Source organism: Labrus mixtus, chromosome 21, assembly GCF_963584025.1.
Source record: "Labrus mixtus chromosome 21, fLabMix1.1, whole genome shotgun sequence".
In the NCBI taxonomy this organism is placed as follows: domain Eukaryota; kingdom Metazoa; phylum Chordata; class Actinopteri; order Labriformes; family Labridae; genus Labrus; species Labrus mixtus.
In genome coordinates, this window is record NC_083632.1 from 13,517,363 (window position 1) to 13,533,690 (window position 16,328).

Sequence of the window (16,328 nt, forward strand, 5' to 3'; positions counted from 1 at the left end):
AATAACATTCACAGAAAGTTTAGTGTCGACTAGTTAAACAAATATAACAATTTGGACACTGAATTGACTTTTCACCAATAATATAATTCAATAAATCACTTGGGTAAGGGTTTTTAATTTAATTGTTATTGTCCTGTATAAATTCATTTAATGACTCATCTGAGTGTTGCTGCAGATTTGATGATGTGAAATGTGAAGCTTCAGTTATTACGACACACCAACGTTCACAACTGATCTTCCATCATTTATTGATGATTGTCTCCATTACACTTGTCATGTCAGTGTCACTTTTGAACACAGTGGAAAACAAACAGATGCAACAAAACAACCCGATGATGCAAACATTGCCGTTTGGATCGACGTGATCGGCTACATTTTGAGTCGCCCTGTGATAAAAAGGTGCAGCTTCACATATGTCAGACATTAAACAAACAGTCATTAAGAAGTGTAAGAGAAGTTCACAGGTGCTTTCATCTCTGGTCTTAAAAGGGAATTCCTGTATTTAAAATAATTGTGTTTAACTTAAAGTATAGGCACCAAAACTCTTCAGCCAGCAAACACGCTGTAAAGGCGTATCCATGGCGACAAATTAGCTCTATCCAAGTACCTCCATCAAAACTTTAAAACTACCTGAATTCTCTGTGAATATAAGTCAGAGGAGACACTGACAAACATTCAGGGGTCAAGAATCAACTGTGAAAGAGTGCAATAAAATGACAAGTGCTCTCATCTAAAAATGGCTGCTCCTCCCCGTTTCAAACGGTGATGTTTTAACTACATGACTCATGATCATCAGATCTGTGGGTTGACTTCTGTTAGTGGAGAGCAGAATGGCTGCAGCAAAACGCTCTGAGATAAGGGTAGTTTAAAGCCTACAAAGAAATAAATATATGGTGACATGACATTGGGCCTGATTCACAACAGAGACAGACTCAACCAAAGCTGTGCAAAAGACGCCGTCCATTCACACAACACACGTAAAGGGTTAACTGCTCCCCTAACTGCACAGTAGAGGAACACAGTGTCTCTGTGCTCTGATGCTGTTTGCACATTTTCAGATGATAAGTCATTATGGGGAAACTCAGCCCCTTTCTATGCAAATAAGCCCCATTCACAAACATGGTTGCTAACGGCAACATGATTGATTGATGGCAGTGTTTCCCACAAATAGCTGGGCCGCCCAAGCATATTTCTGACCTGTTTTTTTTTTTATATTTTCATTTATTAATAAAATTGCTGAGTGCACAGATAGAGTGAGAGTGAGAGAGCGTGCACAATAGAGTGCAGGCGCGCGCTCTCTGGAGTTCACGGCACGGTAAAACCAAGACAGCTGTATCGACTCCGCTTCAGAGAAAGAGAGACAGAGAGAGAAGGTCCACTGTCCATACAACCCTCTTGCTCATATCAAAAGTGAAGCTTCTCATGGCTTTGTTTTAAAAATGTTAACGTACAGCTGCTTGCTGCTGATGCTGAACTCCTGTAAATAACGGAATATGGAGTGGAACTTTTCAAAACGTGGCGTACTCCTGGTGTTTACATCTGTGCGCGTGCGTTGATACATTGAGCAGATTAAAGATGTTGAAAAAAGTAAATTCATTTATTTGGGAAAACACATTTGATATGAATAAAAATCTAATATTAAAATAAACCCTAGGATAAGAGTAACAAGAAAAGAAAATATCGCCTTAAAGCCTCCCCGTGCGAACTCTACCGCCCAGGTATCTCCCAGGTCATTCTGTGGGAAACACTGGATTGCATTTATTTATGTGTTCAGCACACAAAGTGCCCAACTTAGTGCCCAATATCTTCAGAGTTACACGCTTTGTGACGCAGACCTTAAGGCAGGGCAGATAGTGGGAGCAAATGATGCACAATTTTTTTGGCGCGATTAGCGTAATCTGCAATCCTTTCTAAGTGAATCAGGCCCATTGTGTCGCTCATACTTCGACAGGAACATTATAATCCTAGTATTCAGGCTCCGATGATCAGTGTAAGTACCAGTCCAGGCTTGGCAAAGACAATCTCTTGCTGCCGTCAAAAACCAGCGGATTAATCCACCAGGATGATTTAAATAAAGACCCTCTTTATGTAGCAGGTAAGAGGGGATTAAAATCCAGATGTGGATCACATATGCGTCCTCCCTCCCTCGATCCAGTGCACTCAGTGAGGGAGGATGACGGCTTCCCATTCATTATTTTTTGATTCAATCCTTTCTGCCGTACAAATAAAAACTTCTTGCTGTGGGTGAATGGGTGAAAAGTCTTTTGTGAGGTCTGTTCATGAAGTGATGCGGTTCTTCTTCTGGGCTCTCCTCAGCAGGTAGACCAGACCCTGAGCCACAAACGGCCACACCAGGAAGAGGAGCACGGTCTGACCCGACACGTCGAACGGCCACCACGTCTCCTCCTGAGAGAGAATGAAATGTTATTTAGACATAACACCCAAACAGCACTGTTTATCATTGTGTAGTGTTAGTTTTTCAACTTAGTTTTTTTAGGGCGCGGTCACACTGGCCATCTGTACCGTGCTGTACTCAAGCACGATTACATAAATAAATTAAAAAATAAAATAGACGCTCGGCCGAGTCCGTGCGCGAGTCCAGGCGGGCGCCCGCACATCGGAGAACAACACAGAGAATATGACAGCTACTTTGTGGCTTATATTGTGTCATTATAGTCAGATACATGAAACTCTGGATTTCTCCATTAGGGGTGCAGAAATGCAAAATGTGCTCTAATCGATTACTCTTCCCATTGTTAAAGCGAGTACTCGAGTAATCGTTTTGTAGTTCTTTTTTTTTCTGTGATTCTTTTCCTGCAACTATGACGCGATGCCGACTGTATCTATTGATTAATTTGAATCTTCTGGATTTTAATAATTGTTAGTAAGGGCGCGGTCACACTGGCCATCCGTACCGTGCTGTACCCAAGCACGATTGCCCCCCCCCCCGCAGCGACATTCCCCCGCTGGCCGGCACGGCCCGCGGTCACACTACACAGGACTATCTCTGCCTAAGCACGATTACCTCTTGTACATAACGTCTTAATACAACACATGCACGCTTTACGTTATTATGAAGCGTGCTCAGTTTACAAACAGGCGGACGAGAGAGAGAGAGAGAGAGAGAAAGAGAGACGCGCAGTCGAGTCCGCGTCTGCACATCAGGGAAAAACACAGAACATGACAGCTACTTTTCTGACTTTACAGCTTATTTTAAGCCATTTTAATCAGACACAGCAATAAAAAAATAAAAAAATAAAATAGACGCACGGCCGAGTGCGCAGCCGCACATCGGAGAACAACACAGAGCATGACAGCTACTAAGAGGTCTTTGTATTAACATTCAAATATGACATTTCTTACTTCAACAGACAGAAAACCTCAAATAAAAATTCACACAGACGTGTTATGACCGTTTTAACACTTTATTATAATTAGAGCAGTGAGTGTGGTGAGAGGACGTGCAGACATCAATGCGCACTCGTCGCACATTGAAGCTGTTTTGACAGCAACATTCTGTTAACAGAGACTACAGTCTGCAGTGTAGAGCACACTTTACTCTGGTAAATGAAGTTACAATAGAACAGGTGAACTGTTTCATCTTTCTCCTCTGTACGTCATGACACACTCGCTCAATCTCGCTCGTCCATCCGCTATGAGCTATTTCTCCCTATAAGGTTGTTCCATTTTGTAGTTATTAAAAGAATAATCATCTAAAATTCCAAAATATAGGAAAACATCTAGTTATGCTGCTCTGTCCTGGACGATCAAACGTTGTTGGTTTAGCAGAGTAAAGCGGTAATCGCAAAGTGAAAGTCCTTCTTTTTCTGTGGACTAAAAAGACAATTTGAACTGAACTTTCGTAGATCATATTTCGTTTGTTTGGGACTTTTTGTTCATTGTGAATTCATAGGGGGGTTAATTAAAGGGATATTTTTGTTAGGGTAGCAGCGTACGGATCAATAACGGACGCGTTTCAGCACAGAGCCTTTATCAGCGCTTTGTTTGTCATCTATTTTCTTTTTGCGCTCGTGCTCCTTTTTTTCCTGTTTTGAATTAGGCCTATCCTAGGACCCACAATGCAACAAGAAACATTTACAAAAATGTGGACTACAAAACGATTATCGATTACATTTTTTTGTAACCGATTATTATTTAATGAACGAGTTTGCACCCCTATTCTCCATAATGAAGTCTGTCAGCGTTGTGTACCCGCATACTTGTGATCGTGCATGAAGTGTACCGTGCTGAAGCACACCTCTTCAAAGTGTGCCAAGGAAGTGTACCGTGCCTGAGCACGATACGGAGCGGTCACACTGGCCAAACGAACTGGACGCTTGCGTTGACGCGTGCTTGGGCACGGTATGGATGGCCAGTGAGACTGCGCCCTTAAAAGCTTCGGTTCATTTTAATTTGAGATATCACTTCAAATATATAATATCAAAAATGCTACCATCCAGCTTTCACTCAATAACCAGTGTGTGAACCTTCGGCCACTGAAGACACATTCTGTGACTTTTCCGACTTTTTTCCTGTTACTAGATTGACTGACAGGTAGTGCGAGTCACCATCTGTAATTCAAAGCTTTCAGACTCGTGACTGGTGCGGAGGCTTGGAGGGCAGAAAGAGCTGAACACTCTGTGGAGCTGCAGCACCAGGTTATTAATTTACTGTCACTTTAAAACTATGCATGTTCACGAAAAAGATAAAGTGCCCAAAAAAAGTTTTGTGACCCTTATACAGCAACAAGGGACACCATTTAATTCGCCGTAAAGCCCTCGCCAGAACTTTCCTTCTGTGATGTTTACATAATTTATTTTAAGTGGAGAATTCTTGGACTTATACTAAGTGAGTGCTTATTAGCTAACATTAGCTAGTAAACATTCCCTTATGATAGAATCAGGATCACTGTCAGTCAGTGTTCTGGGGCAGAAATAATTAGCTCAAGTTTACACAATCTTTGATGTGAGGATGAGGAGAAGTCTGTTCTTCTGTTCCCTCACAGGGACAGCCGAGCGTTTAACGGCATTCATCCACGATCTCCTCCTGTCTGGGTTTTCTTTTCTGATTACATTCTGTAGAACAACCCGCCCTCGTCTCCTCGACTATTAGTGCCTCACGTTGAAAAACAACTGTCTGTTAAAATCTGATAAAAACACGTAGGTAGCAACCGAGACCGGCATCTTCTCCTTAGCGTGAAGCCTTTCTTGCCCACCTGGTGCACCTGGACTGCCACTGTATGGTTTCAAAATGCCTCCTTAGAAACCAATGAGTGACATCACTGAGACTACGTTAATGAGACTACGTTAATCTTTTAGTCGGTCACTTCTAGTGTTTACTTCCCAATCGACTTTTCTGAACCAGAACATTTTGCACACGGAGATCTTCTTACCTCTTGTTGTGAGGCTGCAGCTGCACACTGCAGACACGGCCTCCACTCTGAACTCTGGGTCTGTCAAACACAAAATAACTTTAGAGCACTGAAGGCATCTTAAGACTCAGAGTACATTCTAGATGAAGAGCTGTAGGAGTTATATTACCACCTGCTGTATCAGACTGTGATCAAACACAAGTGTACTCGGACACTGAACGATGTTACTAACTAAGCAGACGAGCGGGGAGGAATTGTGCTCGAGTATGTTACGAAACAATCTTGCCTAAAGTGAAAACGCCTTAAGTATAACATTCTCAGAGACTTTTTCAGGTCACCATGGTAACGACATGTCAATAATAAGTAGCGCTGCCCTAAATCATGCTGTGTCGTCTATTTCACTCTAAATGTGACGAATATTTACAAACTTCACATCGTGGTGTGTTGACTTATAAAGATTATAATCTCTGGAAAGAAGCTGTTAACATTTTGTGGTAGAATTCAATCAGTTTTCCTTTTAACATCAGTGGAGTTGCATCCTGCTGGCGATTAAAGAGAATGCAAGTATTAACCATTTTCACATTTCCTGAAGGAGAGGATAAATCCAATCCTTACATACAGTCATTGAACGAGAAAACAAAGAACAGTTTTGGAATAGCAGCTCACATGCGTGGCAGCGAGCCTCTCCACCACCTCCAGGCGCTCCATCACGCTCCTCATGTCCTCTCTGAGCCTCCGTAGGGCCAGGATGATCTGCTGCTGCAGCTGGACGTCATGCAGCCTCTCTGCTGTCGACTCTGAGCCGTCTCCGCCTCCTCGCCCGGCCCCTCCTCCTCCTCCACCACCACCTCCGCCCGGTGCCCCCCGTCTCGGACTGCCCTGAGGAACACCACCTGCAGAACATCGGGAGTAGTTTAAATGCAGACATTTCACTCTAACCCCAAACTTCCACCAGATACGTGTGCATTGTGAGTCTTAAGACAGACATTCAGAAACAGGGAAAGTTACAATTAGTACAACAGTTCAATCAAATTGTAATAAATTTGAAAAGATTCATTGCTGCAACCTTCATATTGCTTTAAATCAGACACTCTGAGGTCTCATTGTGAAGCAGCTCATGTATGATGTCACGTCTTTCTGCCCATATTTACGTTCTCTCCAGTTGTGGTACGAAGGGTCCCGTCCGACGTCTCGACTCCTCCTGTTGTGTCCTGGACCTTTCCCATCGTCCGCCCCCTCTCCACCCTGACCTGCTCCGACCTGTCTGACCTCCAGGCGACCTTCGAGGTGATGGCTTTGAACCGCAGAGGACTCCGAGGACACGTGGCCGTTGTGGAAACCGTTTGACTTGACGACTGGAATCTGTGCAGAGAAAATGAGCTCATTCACATAAAATAAAACTCGGAATTTACACGTTATGTTACAAATACTGCCCCCGCTAACAGGAATAAATAGTTGTACTACATCTGATTCCATGCGTTTATGTCATCAACTTTCAGAAGTTGCACCTTGATGTTGCTGATTTGCTCGACTGAATCCACAGAGTCACAGAAGATCTCGCTCTCTGAGTCGCTGGTCAACACCAAACCCTCCGACACACCTGAGTCTGCAGGAACACAACAACACATCACATGTTTAGTACCAGCTGTAAGTGTATTTGTGTTTGAGATAAAAAGGACATATTATGATATGATAATAGATTGTTTAAGACATGTCCATACTTTTTAAAGGGAACAACACAGAATAAAAGACAAGCTGGCAATAATGCTTTAAATATATTTATCTTGGAGATCGAGGTTCAAAGGGATTCATGGTTTGTTATGATTATTTCTCACAATCTTTCAACATAATATATTAAAAACTCACAGATTCAAAGCCCCTCATACCAAAATGTGTTCCCTATCCTTCATGACAAAATAAGTAACTCCCTTTTAGTGCTGATTAAGACTTTTGTGAATGAGTTCTCTCTGGTGGTTGGTGGGTGGATTCTTTGTGACATCAGAGTGCATCACAATCACTTACCGTTGGTGATGGTGTTAGCCGTGAGGTCTATAACCTCGGACAGGTTGAACTCCTGATCCGGATCTGCAACCTCTGGAGGAGAAGAGTCTTCTGTAGAAGCAGCGTGCTCCTCTTCCCCCTCCTTCATCCGTGCAGGACTGTCAGCGTCCTCACTGCCTTTAAGGCCTGCAACAGATTGTCAACATTACAGTTATCATTGTTAGAATAGAGATCCTCCATCAGACAGACGGTCAGTCAGTGCTGGTTAAGAGTCTGAGCCTCTAGGCTCACACACCTTCTTTGAGCGTGAGCAGAGACTCTGGAGGCCGCGGCATGTCGTCGATCACCAGGTAGAGAGGCTCGAAGTGGTGGAGAAGCGAGGCGGTCTTCTCATTCATGGGCATGGTGTCGATGACCTGCAGAGTCAGTGGAAACATTTATTGATCCCTGGATTTCTAATAATGGCTCTCTGTTCATCTGAGCAGGCGGGCAGAGACTTTGTTTTTAAATCAGGAAAATAATTGTTTAGTCTCGATCCTATTTTTTTTTTTTTACATAAACTGAGGTCTAAATAACTGATATGTTACAAGAGCTCAGGTGTTCCCAGAAGGTCGTCATGTCTGTAAAAAGATTTCTGCTCAGGAATCCCTGCCAGCAAAACAGCAGTCAAAGTACGTCCTCTGAGAGTGGGGTTGTTGCTATACCAGAATTTCAACTTTCTATATGATACAAACAATATTGTTAACTGTTTTGATACAAAATAAAACAACAACAATGATAGAAGTCCGAGGCCCCTGATATCAGGTTAAACTTGTTGATAATCACCAAAACATGCAGGCCAACTCCTGCACAAAACCATTTGGTTTTGAAACTTTGCCAACACATTTGGGCGTTTTAGACTTTGCTCTCTCTCTTTCACTTGTGGCACATTGTGGTTCAAAACATAACTGAAGGTCTTTAGTGTTTTTTTAAAGCTTCAGTATTTTGTGATATCATCCATCATTAAAATAAGCTAAAAAGCTCTGATTTTAAGGTAAGTCTGTTAAATAGCAAGGTTACTTTTTTAACCAGAAACAGATGTTACATTGCTTTTCTTTTTACTGCCACTAGATCAAATTAACAAAAACAATAACTTCACCTTGCAGAGCTCAAGAGTTTCTTTTCTTTTGCTTTTTTTCTAAGTTTGGTTCTAATCCAACTCAAGTTTTCTGTATCCCACAAGAACACAAAAAGGGCAGCATTCGACCAGCAACTCCTGAACTCTGCAAGGAAAATCAATCATCTTACCCCACTGGAGTCTGGTGATTTTAAGAATAGCAGTGTAAAAGCATCTTACTCCTTTACAAAAAAGATCTACCGCTGTAGGAATCCTAACTGCACCTATCGAACGCCTTCTTCTCCGGGTCCATTTCGAAAAACGTTAACTAGCAGCATGATGAAAATATAAACAGTGGGCTTGTAGCTTCAGGCTTTTCAAAACAGACTAAAAACACTGCGGGTGCCTGACCAATCAGAGACATTCTGTGCTGTAGGACCTACCACCCCCCCAAGGTCCCAGGACCTCTGGAGTCCTGATTAAATCAGAGTGGTACAAGAAAGTATATACTGGACTCTAAACACTTTAAATGAAAGCCAAGCAGAGCTTCAAAAAAAAACCTGTCATGTACCTCCTGAGCTACATTCTTCATCTCTTCCACGTAAGCTGACATGGCGCTCTCACTGTTCATGTCTCCCAGGCTGCTCCAGGCATCCCTAACACGCACAAACACAACAATTGTTAAAGATATCAACAATGACATGTGATGAAACTGCTGTAATACTAACTATCAAGTGTTTACTGTGCAGTGAAATGAGACTTCTTTTTTTTTTTACTTTATCGGATAGGAAAGCTGAAGAGAGACAAGAAATGTTAGGGGGCAGAAAGCGGGGGATGACATGCAGCAAAGGGCCCAGGTAGGATTTTAACCCACGGCTGCTGCGACAAGGACCAACTCCTCTGTACATGGGGCACACAACATGACTGTTAGGCTTTCTGGCGCCCTGATTTAAGTCATTTTTAACAGAGCGTGTCAGGTTTACTTAACTTCACTCCTTCCATTGTTCCCCTGTAAAAGCAGAGCACTCATGAAGGCCACTCAATAACCAGAGGCTGGCAGGAGAAACTCTGGAGGAAGTCTGTTTTGTTCACACAAGCCGCTCAACCCGAAAACCTCAGTGAGTTTTCAGGAGTTTTGTGCAAAGTGTGAACGAGGCTTTACACATGTTGTTGACACAGAGTCAGTATTAAAGTTTGTGTGCATTTTGGCACATGGTTCCAGTTTTTGTCATTTAATATAAATGAGTAGACCAGATATTAAACTGAGTGGTAGGAGCGCTGTTTCAAATCCTTGTGTAGAACTGGCTGTGAACTTGCCTGCTATGTAAATAAAGCGTCCTTTAAATAACAGGACAGTGTTGCACTGTTGACTTTAGACCAGGTCTCTGTATGTCAACGGTGCTATCACTTTCTGCTACCTCAATGTAGCGATGTGCCAACATGTGCCCGAGCACCTGAGTCACAGTTTCAGCTTACACAACAGAGTCGGGCTGAATGAAACCTTTTTGTAATGTGTGAGATAAAAGCCTTCAGTCACTAACCTGCAGAGAGATCACACTGAAGATGATATAAAAATGTAGCATGTAGACACAGCGTCTACTCTACTGGCTAAATTGATTCAAAAATGTTGGTTAGACATTGTTATAACACATGCACACACACAAACAGACCATTTGTAGCGCCCCACGGGGTCCCAGAAGCCGGGTCGAGCTACTGTACAGGGTCCACACACCGCCTGCTTGTACAGACTGTAGAAACGCAGCATCACCTCATAGGATGGTCTGTAGGACCCTGCAGGATGACACAAACACACACACACACACACACAGTTATCAGGTTTGGTTACCTGCTTTTGACACATTTACCGGCACAGAAAGAAACATAAAATAACTACTACCGACTACAACAGTGGTTCTCAACTGGTATAGTCTCAGGACCCACCACCAACTCCTTCATCAAAAATCTTTACCTAAATGTCTGATATTTTTCAACCAATCCGATTTGTTCAGTGGAAAATGGTTCAGTTTGGACATCCGACGGTATAAAACATGTGACAGAACAAAGACAGAGGACCAAACAAATTTTTTTAAAAAGAGCTGCAGAGACTTTTTGACACTTTTTGTCTTGTTCAGGCACATTCCTAAAACACTGAAAATGGCTCCGTGACTCACTTTGGGGTCCCGACCCACCAGTTGAGATCCACCGGGCTAGAGACTTTGAAGGTCAAACCTCAGTTGTGATAGACACATACATTGATTTATAATTTTTTCAGATTTATGATTTATAACTTTGAGTCACTTCAAACTGTATTCAGAAATCTAATGTTTCATTAAAACAACAACAACTAATGCAGTCTGTGACATTGATAAAAAGGTGTATGAGGTCATTTGTTGTGAGTTAAAAGGTGAGGTACCATTTTTGGGGAGGTTATGGATGACATCCACAGCAGCCTGAAAGCGTCTCTGGTGATCGACCACGCACTCAGCCATCGCCGGGACCGGCATGACCCTCGAACTTATGGGACGAGTGCAGGAGGCGCTGAGGTGACAAAACACAAACACAGGAAGAGTGTGTTAAGAGAGTCCAATCAGTTATGTTATTTACATAATGCTGCTGGAGGTCCTCATCAAGGACTCGACGAGTGTTAAAACATTTAATAAATTATACCCCATGCATGATTTTATGCTGCTATTAACGGTGTCAACGTCTTCATTCATATCACAAAAGACAAAAATTGATTAAAATGGAATATGTGCTGCATTGATCTTTAAAGTAAATTTAAACAGATATTATGCACATGTTATTTTGTGTTCAGATTCAAAGAATAGTGATTTCTGCATCAGCTGCCGGCTAGCTGCCTGCAGGATTAATAAATCCCTCCACAGATCAGCTGACTGCTGTTTGATCGCCGCTCGCAGTCAGACTGAGAGGAACAAATGAATTCAGGAATGTACAGACTTGACTTTCAAAACTTCCACAATATCTAAAAAACTGTTTGTTTTCACATCAACAGGCGGAGACAAAATTAAATTTCGTGTGAGTATTTACCGTAGGTTAATAAAAAATATGTTGTGATTGCTTAAATTTAGGATGACCATGTTTTACCTAACCCTAACGGGCCCCTCAGAACGTTTCCCCCTTTTCCCTAATGGGTATCGTTGTTGATCGATAGTATCCAAAAGTACTGACGTTTTGAGAAAACAACAGACCTTCAGTCATATTTTAACCCAAAGCTGCTGTGAGAGAGAAAGAGCAGCGGCGGTCCATTCAAAGGTCGGCAAACACGGACATTTCTCAAGTCTTGTAATCATCTCATAAAAATGTAAAGATTATGTTTATGAGATGATTGCACGCCAATAATTTGCCAAAGCATTTGTGCAATTTGTGTCTTTAAACTACCTCTAACACTTCAAATGTTTTTTTTTGTCACCTTCATTGTTAATCGTTTGTTGCCAGTTTCACTGACTTTAATCCACCTTGTTGTCATTACATTTAATCTCATGCCTCCACCATCATGCTACATCACGGCCCTAGAGGAACAACATTTCATCTCACTGTGTACTTTTATATTTGGTTGAAAAGACGATAAAGAGAACTCGACTTGACAAGTGAGACAGCGTGAAGAAGTTTGCCTGCAATTGTTGGTCATTTAAAACAAGAATTTGTGGAGCATTAGGCGTTTATTTATATTTATATGTATCTTTCTTTTGGTTTGGTGTTTGATGATTGGATTGTGATGTGTGTGATTCTGCTGTTTTGATTTCTGTATCTTATTCTTATTACCAATACCAATATTAAGGAGAGAAAAAATTCTGATACCGATATATCGGCCGATATCTTCGATCTTTAGAGACAGATAAAGGAATACACAAACATTTATTGCGTTGATCCCTCAAATGCTGTTATCAAACACTTCTGAAAAGACTAGATTTATTTTTTTTACAGTTAAACAAAAACTTTTATTGACCATAAAAACAACAGTGTACTGAAACATTAACTTTTAATTACAAATTAACAATTATATAAATAAACTATATAGAAATCAATAATAAACTTACATTAGTTATATCCGGTTATATTTTATATCGGCACATATCAGCCACGTGATATAATAATAATATCAGCATATTAAGCGGTTGGCTCTACTGGAAACAAATTCAATTATTCATGTTTTTAAACTAGATGTGAAGGGTATTGATCTTACATGTAAGGACAGGCTTTATAAATAAATATGCCATTACTGTTCATTTTTTTTATATCATTGTATTCCCTTTTAATTTGTGACTCTCTTGTTGAATAATCAGGAACTATTTAGTCTCATAATTCTTAATTATTGTCTTCCTCACATTTCTCTTTTAATGTTATTGTATTTTTCAAAGCACTTTGTAACACTGTTTTGATAAGTGCTATATATAAAGTTCATCATTATAATATAATTATTATTATTATATTTAAATGTGTCTCCCTAATAGGGCTGGGAAATTAATGGAAAATTAATTGAAACCGACATTTAAAACCTCTAATGATGAATCTTTTGATTATTTTGAGGGCAGAGTCACGTGACAACACATCCAATCCCCTAAACAGTGTTTGTTATTTGAACATGTTTTATCTTTAGGGAAGACAACACAGGACAAAAAGAAGTCAAATGTAAACACTGCGGAAAAACTGTTTGCAAGAAAGTTATTTATTTTTTTACTTTAAAACTAAAATATGTCGTTTTCATGCTTTGATTTCAGTTCATCAGATATGCTCTCTTTCATTAGAAAACATATCCCAGCTTTAATAGTTGAGCATATTTAGAGTAAAGACCATGTCAGTGAACTATGAGGGCAAAAACAAAAAACAAATAATTGTTCAATTACTCGTGATATTGATTTGGGGACAGATCGTCCAGTTGTTTGTTTACAGTTTAATCCACTGAAAATCTCGAAATAAATACTTTTTACTTTAAAGATAATGTAACCCCCAACACACGGATCACCTCCTTAAAATCAAACTCTTAATAATCTCAATCACATTAATGCAGAAAAGCGCGTTTTTAGTTGAAATACTGTCAGTCAGCTGACATAGCAGCCAAGTTATGGAGCCTGGTGTGGCTTAGCTTAGCAGCAGTTAGCTTAGCTTGTCAACTTGTCTCACCTCTCGGACTGTCCGGACACTTTACATCTCCGGCGCGACGTAAACAACCGATTTATAAGAGACACCGAAGCAGTTTAAGAGACCTCACGTCTCCGGCCGGCGACTTTAGCGTTAACTCTGACGGTAAAGTTTATTCGTGAAGCTGCCCCTGATGTACCTACCTGGGCTGGGGCTGCCCTGTCGTCTACGGCCACTCCGCGATGTAGTTCTAAACAGATGACTTCCGTATCGGATGACGTCACACGTTTTTGACGTGTTTGACTGGGCATTTAAAGTGACAGACGCCTAAAATAATAATACCCTAATAACAGTGTACTAAACTTTAAATTGCTTGAATAAACACCCTTTTTCAAATGGCTGACCTATTATCTTGTTTTGCCTCGATATTAATTGGCATCCTCAAAATCAATCGAAACCAAAGCTTGTTTCTTCACTTTGATGATCGCTTTCTCTGATTTATTTATTTGTGGGGTTTTATTCTCACCGGGTCACTTAAAGAATTTGAGGACAAGAATTTAGACGTATCAAGAAAAACATGGAACCATCAAATCCCGGGAGAACCTCTGCAGTTCATGGAAATTACACGCACTATTTTCGGTTTAGGCGCAGCGGCATTGACCCAATTAAAGATGACAGTAGCCTTTATAAGGGGATAAAAGACTGTTTAAATTACTGCTCTGTTCATCGCAGTTTTAAAATATACACAATTATTATAGATCACTAGCTCAAGAAGAGGACCGTTAATCCATACTGTACACATGAGGGTCTCTCTTTCGTCTATAATCCTTTAAAAATCCGTCTGATGTCAAGCTGCCAGAAACAAACAACAACATAACCGGAAATGAGAGTTTTCTTCAGAATAAAAGCATGGCAATGGTCTTCTGTAAAGAGTTGTTTCAGTTAATGCAACAAAACAGAAAAAAACAATCAAAACATGACTGTTCAAATAAAGAGAAAATGTCTTTTGGAACTCATCCAGTGACTATTTTATGAATTTAGTCAATAAAGAGATCATTTCTACAAAAATAGAATATTTTAAGGTGAGCTGATTTCATGACCATAACTATTTCACAGGGGGGGAAAACAGTTGTGGTTGAAAGGTCCAGTAAAGGCAAAGCGGCAACACAGTGGGGGTGAATTGTTTTTATAACTCATCCATTTTGAATGATGATTTATGATTTAGTCCCGACTTTTCAGTTGTTTCACAATGGCGATCTCTGCCCGATCAGCTGCTCCCAACAGATGGTTTTCTGATATGTTTGATATGTTCGTTGTACACCTGCACACAACCTCACAGTGAGAGCAAAGCCACAAGCAAATTCCCCAACTTGGGGACCTACTGCTCACGAGGAATATCGGCTATGATTTATCTGCTAGTTAACTTGTGTTTCATGGTGATAGTGTGTGTATGTGTGTGTGTGTGTGTGTGAGAGAGAGTGAGCGAGTGTTTTTGCTGGCATGTGTATTTAAGCTGTGTGTTTGCGACTACTGCAATACATACAGTTGCAGGAAAAAGTATGTGAACCCTTTGGAATTTCTTAGTTTTCTGATTAAATTGGTCATAAAATGTGTTCTGATCTTCATCTAAGTCTCAACAATAGACAAACACAGTCTGCTTAAACTAATACCACACAAACAATTATATGTTTTCATGTTTTTATTGAACACAACACATAAACATTCACAGTGCAGGGTGGAAAAAGTATGTGAACCCCTAGGCTAATGACTTCTCACAGAGAGTCAGCCAACCTGCAGTCCAATCAATGAGACGAGATTGGAGGTGTTGGTTAAAGCTGCCCTGCTCTATAAAAAACACACTCCAGTTTTGAGTTTGCTACTCTCAAGAAGCATTGCCTGATGTGAACCATGCCTCGCACAAAAGAGCTCTCAGAAGACCTACGATTAAGAATTGTTGACTTGCATAAAGCTGGAAAGGGTTACAAAAGAATCTCTAAAAGCCTCGATGTTCATCAGTCCACGGTAAGACAAATTGTCTACAAATGGAGAAAGTTCAGCACTGTTGCTACTCTCCCTAGAAGTGGCCGTCCTGTAAAGATGACTGCAAGAGCACAGCGCAGAATGCTCAATGAGGCGAAGAAGAATCCTAGAGTGTCAGCTAAAGACTTACACAAATCTCTGGCACATGCTAACATCTCTGTTGACGAATCTACGATACGTAAAACACTAAACAAGAATGGAGTTCATGGTGAGGACACCACGGAGAACGCCACTGCTGTCCAAGAAAAACATTGCTGCACGCTTGATGTTTGCAGAAGAGGACCTGGATGTTCCACAGCACAACTGGCAAAACATCCTGTGGACAGATGAAACCAAATGTGAGTTCTTTGGAAGGAACACACAAACACTATGTGTGGAGAAAAAAAGGCACCGCACACCAACATCAAAACCTCATCCCAACTGTGAAGTATGGTGGAGGGGGCATCATGGTTTGGGGCTGCTTTGCTGCATCAGGGCCTGGACAGATCGCTGTCATCGACGGAAAAATGAATTCCCAAGTTTATCAAGACATTTTGCAGGAAAACTTAAGGCCAACTGTCCACCAACTGAAGTTCAACAGAAGATGGATGATGCAACAGGACAACGACCCCAAAGCACAGAAGTAAATCAGTAACCCCTAACCCTAACCCTAACAGAACGGCTTCAACAGAAGAAAATACGCCTTCTGGAGTGGCCCAGTCAGAGTCCTGACCTCAACCC

The 16,328-nt window shown here is 41.1% G+C and overlaps 1 protein-coding gene across 4 annotated transcripts; it reads right to left on the minus strand.

Annotated features, from left to right (window-relative positions):
• Window positions 1-231: 231 nt before the first annotated feature.
• On the minus strand, window positions 232-13,870 carry acbd4 (acyl-CoA binding domain containing 4). 4 transcript variants are annotated; one of them, XM_061028200.1, is made up of 11 exons: window positions 13,772-13,869; window positions 10,882-11,006; window positions 10,139-10,259; window positions 9,040-9,124; window positions 7,668-7,788; window positions 7,394-7,558; window positions 6,880-6,977; window positions 6,523-6,733; window positions 6,038-6,264; window positions 5,393-5,452; window positions 232-2,406 (listed from the first exon to the last, which is right to left on the minus strand). In XM_061028200.1, exons 2-11 carry the CDS (start codon window positions 10,970-10,972, stop codon window positions 2,278-2,280), a joined length of 1,308 nt encoding a protein of 435 aa, XP_060884183.1. In that variant the 5' UTR covers window positions 10,973-11,006; window positions 13,772-13,869; the 3' UTR covers window positions 232-2,277. The 4 variants fall into 4 exon arrangements, with proteins under 4 accessions (XP_060884183.1, XP_060884182.1, XP_060884185.1 ...); XM_061028199.1 differs by lacking the exon at window positions 13,772-13,869 and adding an exon at window positions 13,611-13,765; XM_061028202.1 differs by lacking the exon at window positions 10,882-11,006 and having other exon boundaries at window positions 13,772-13,870.
• Window positions 13,871-16,328: the final 2,458 nt, after the last annotated feature.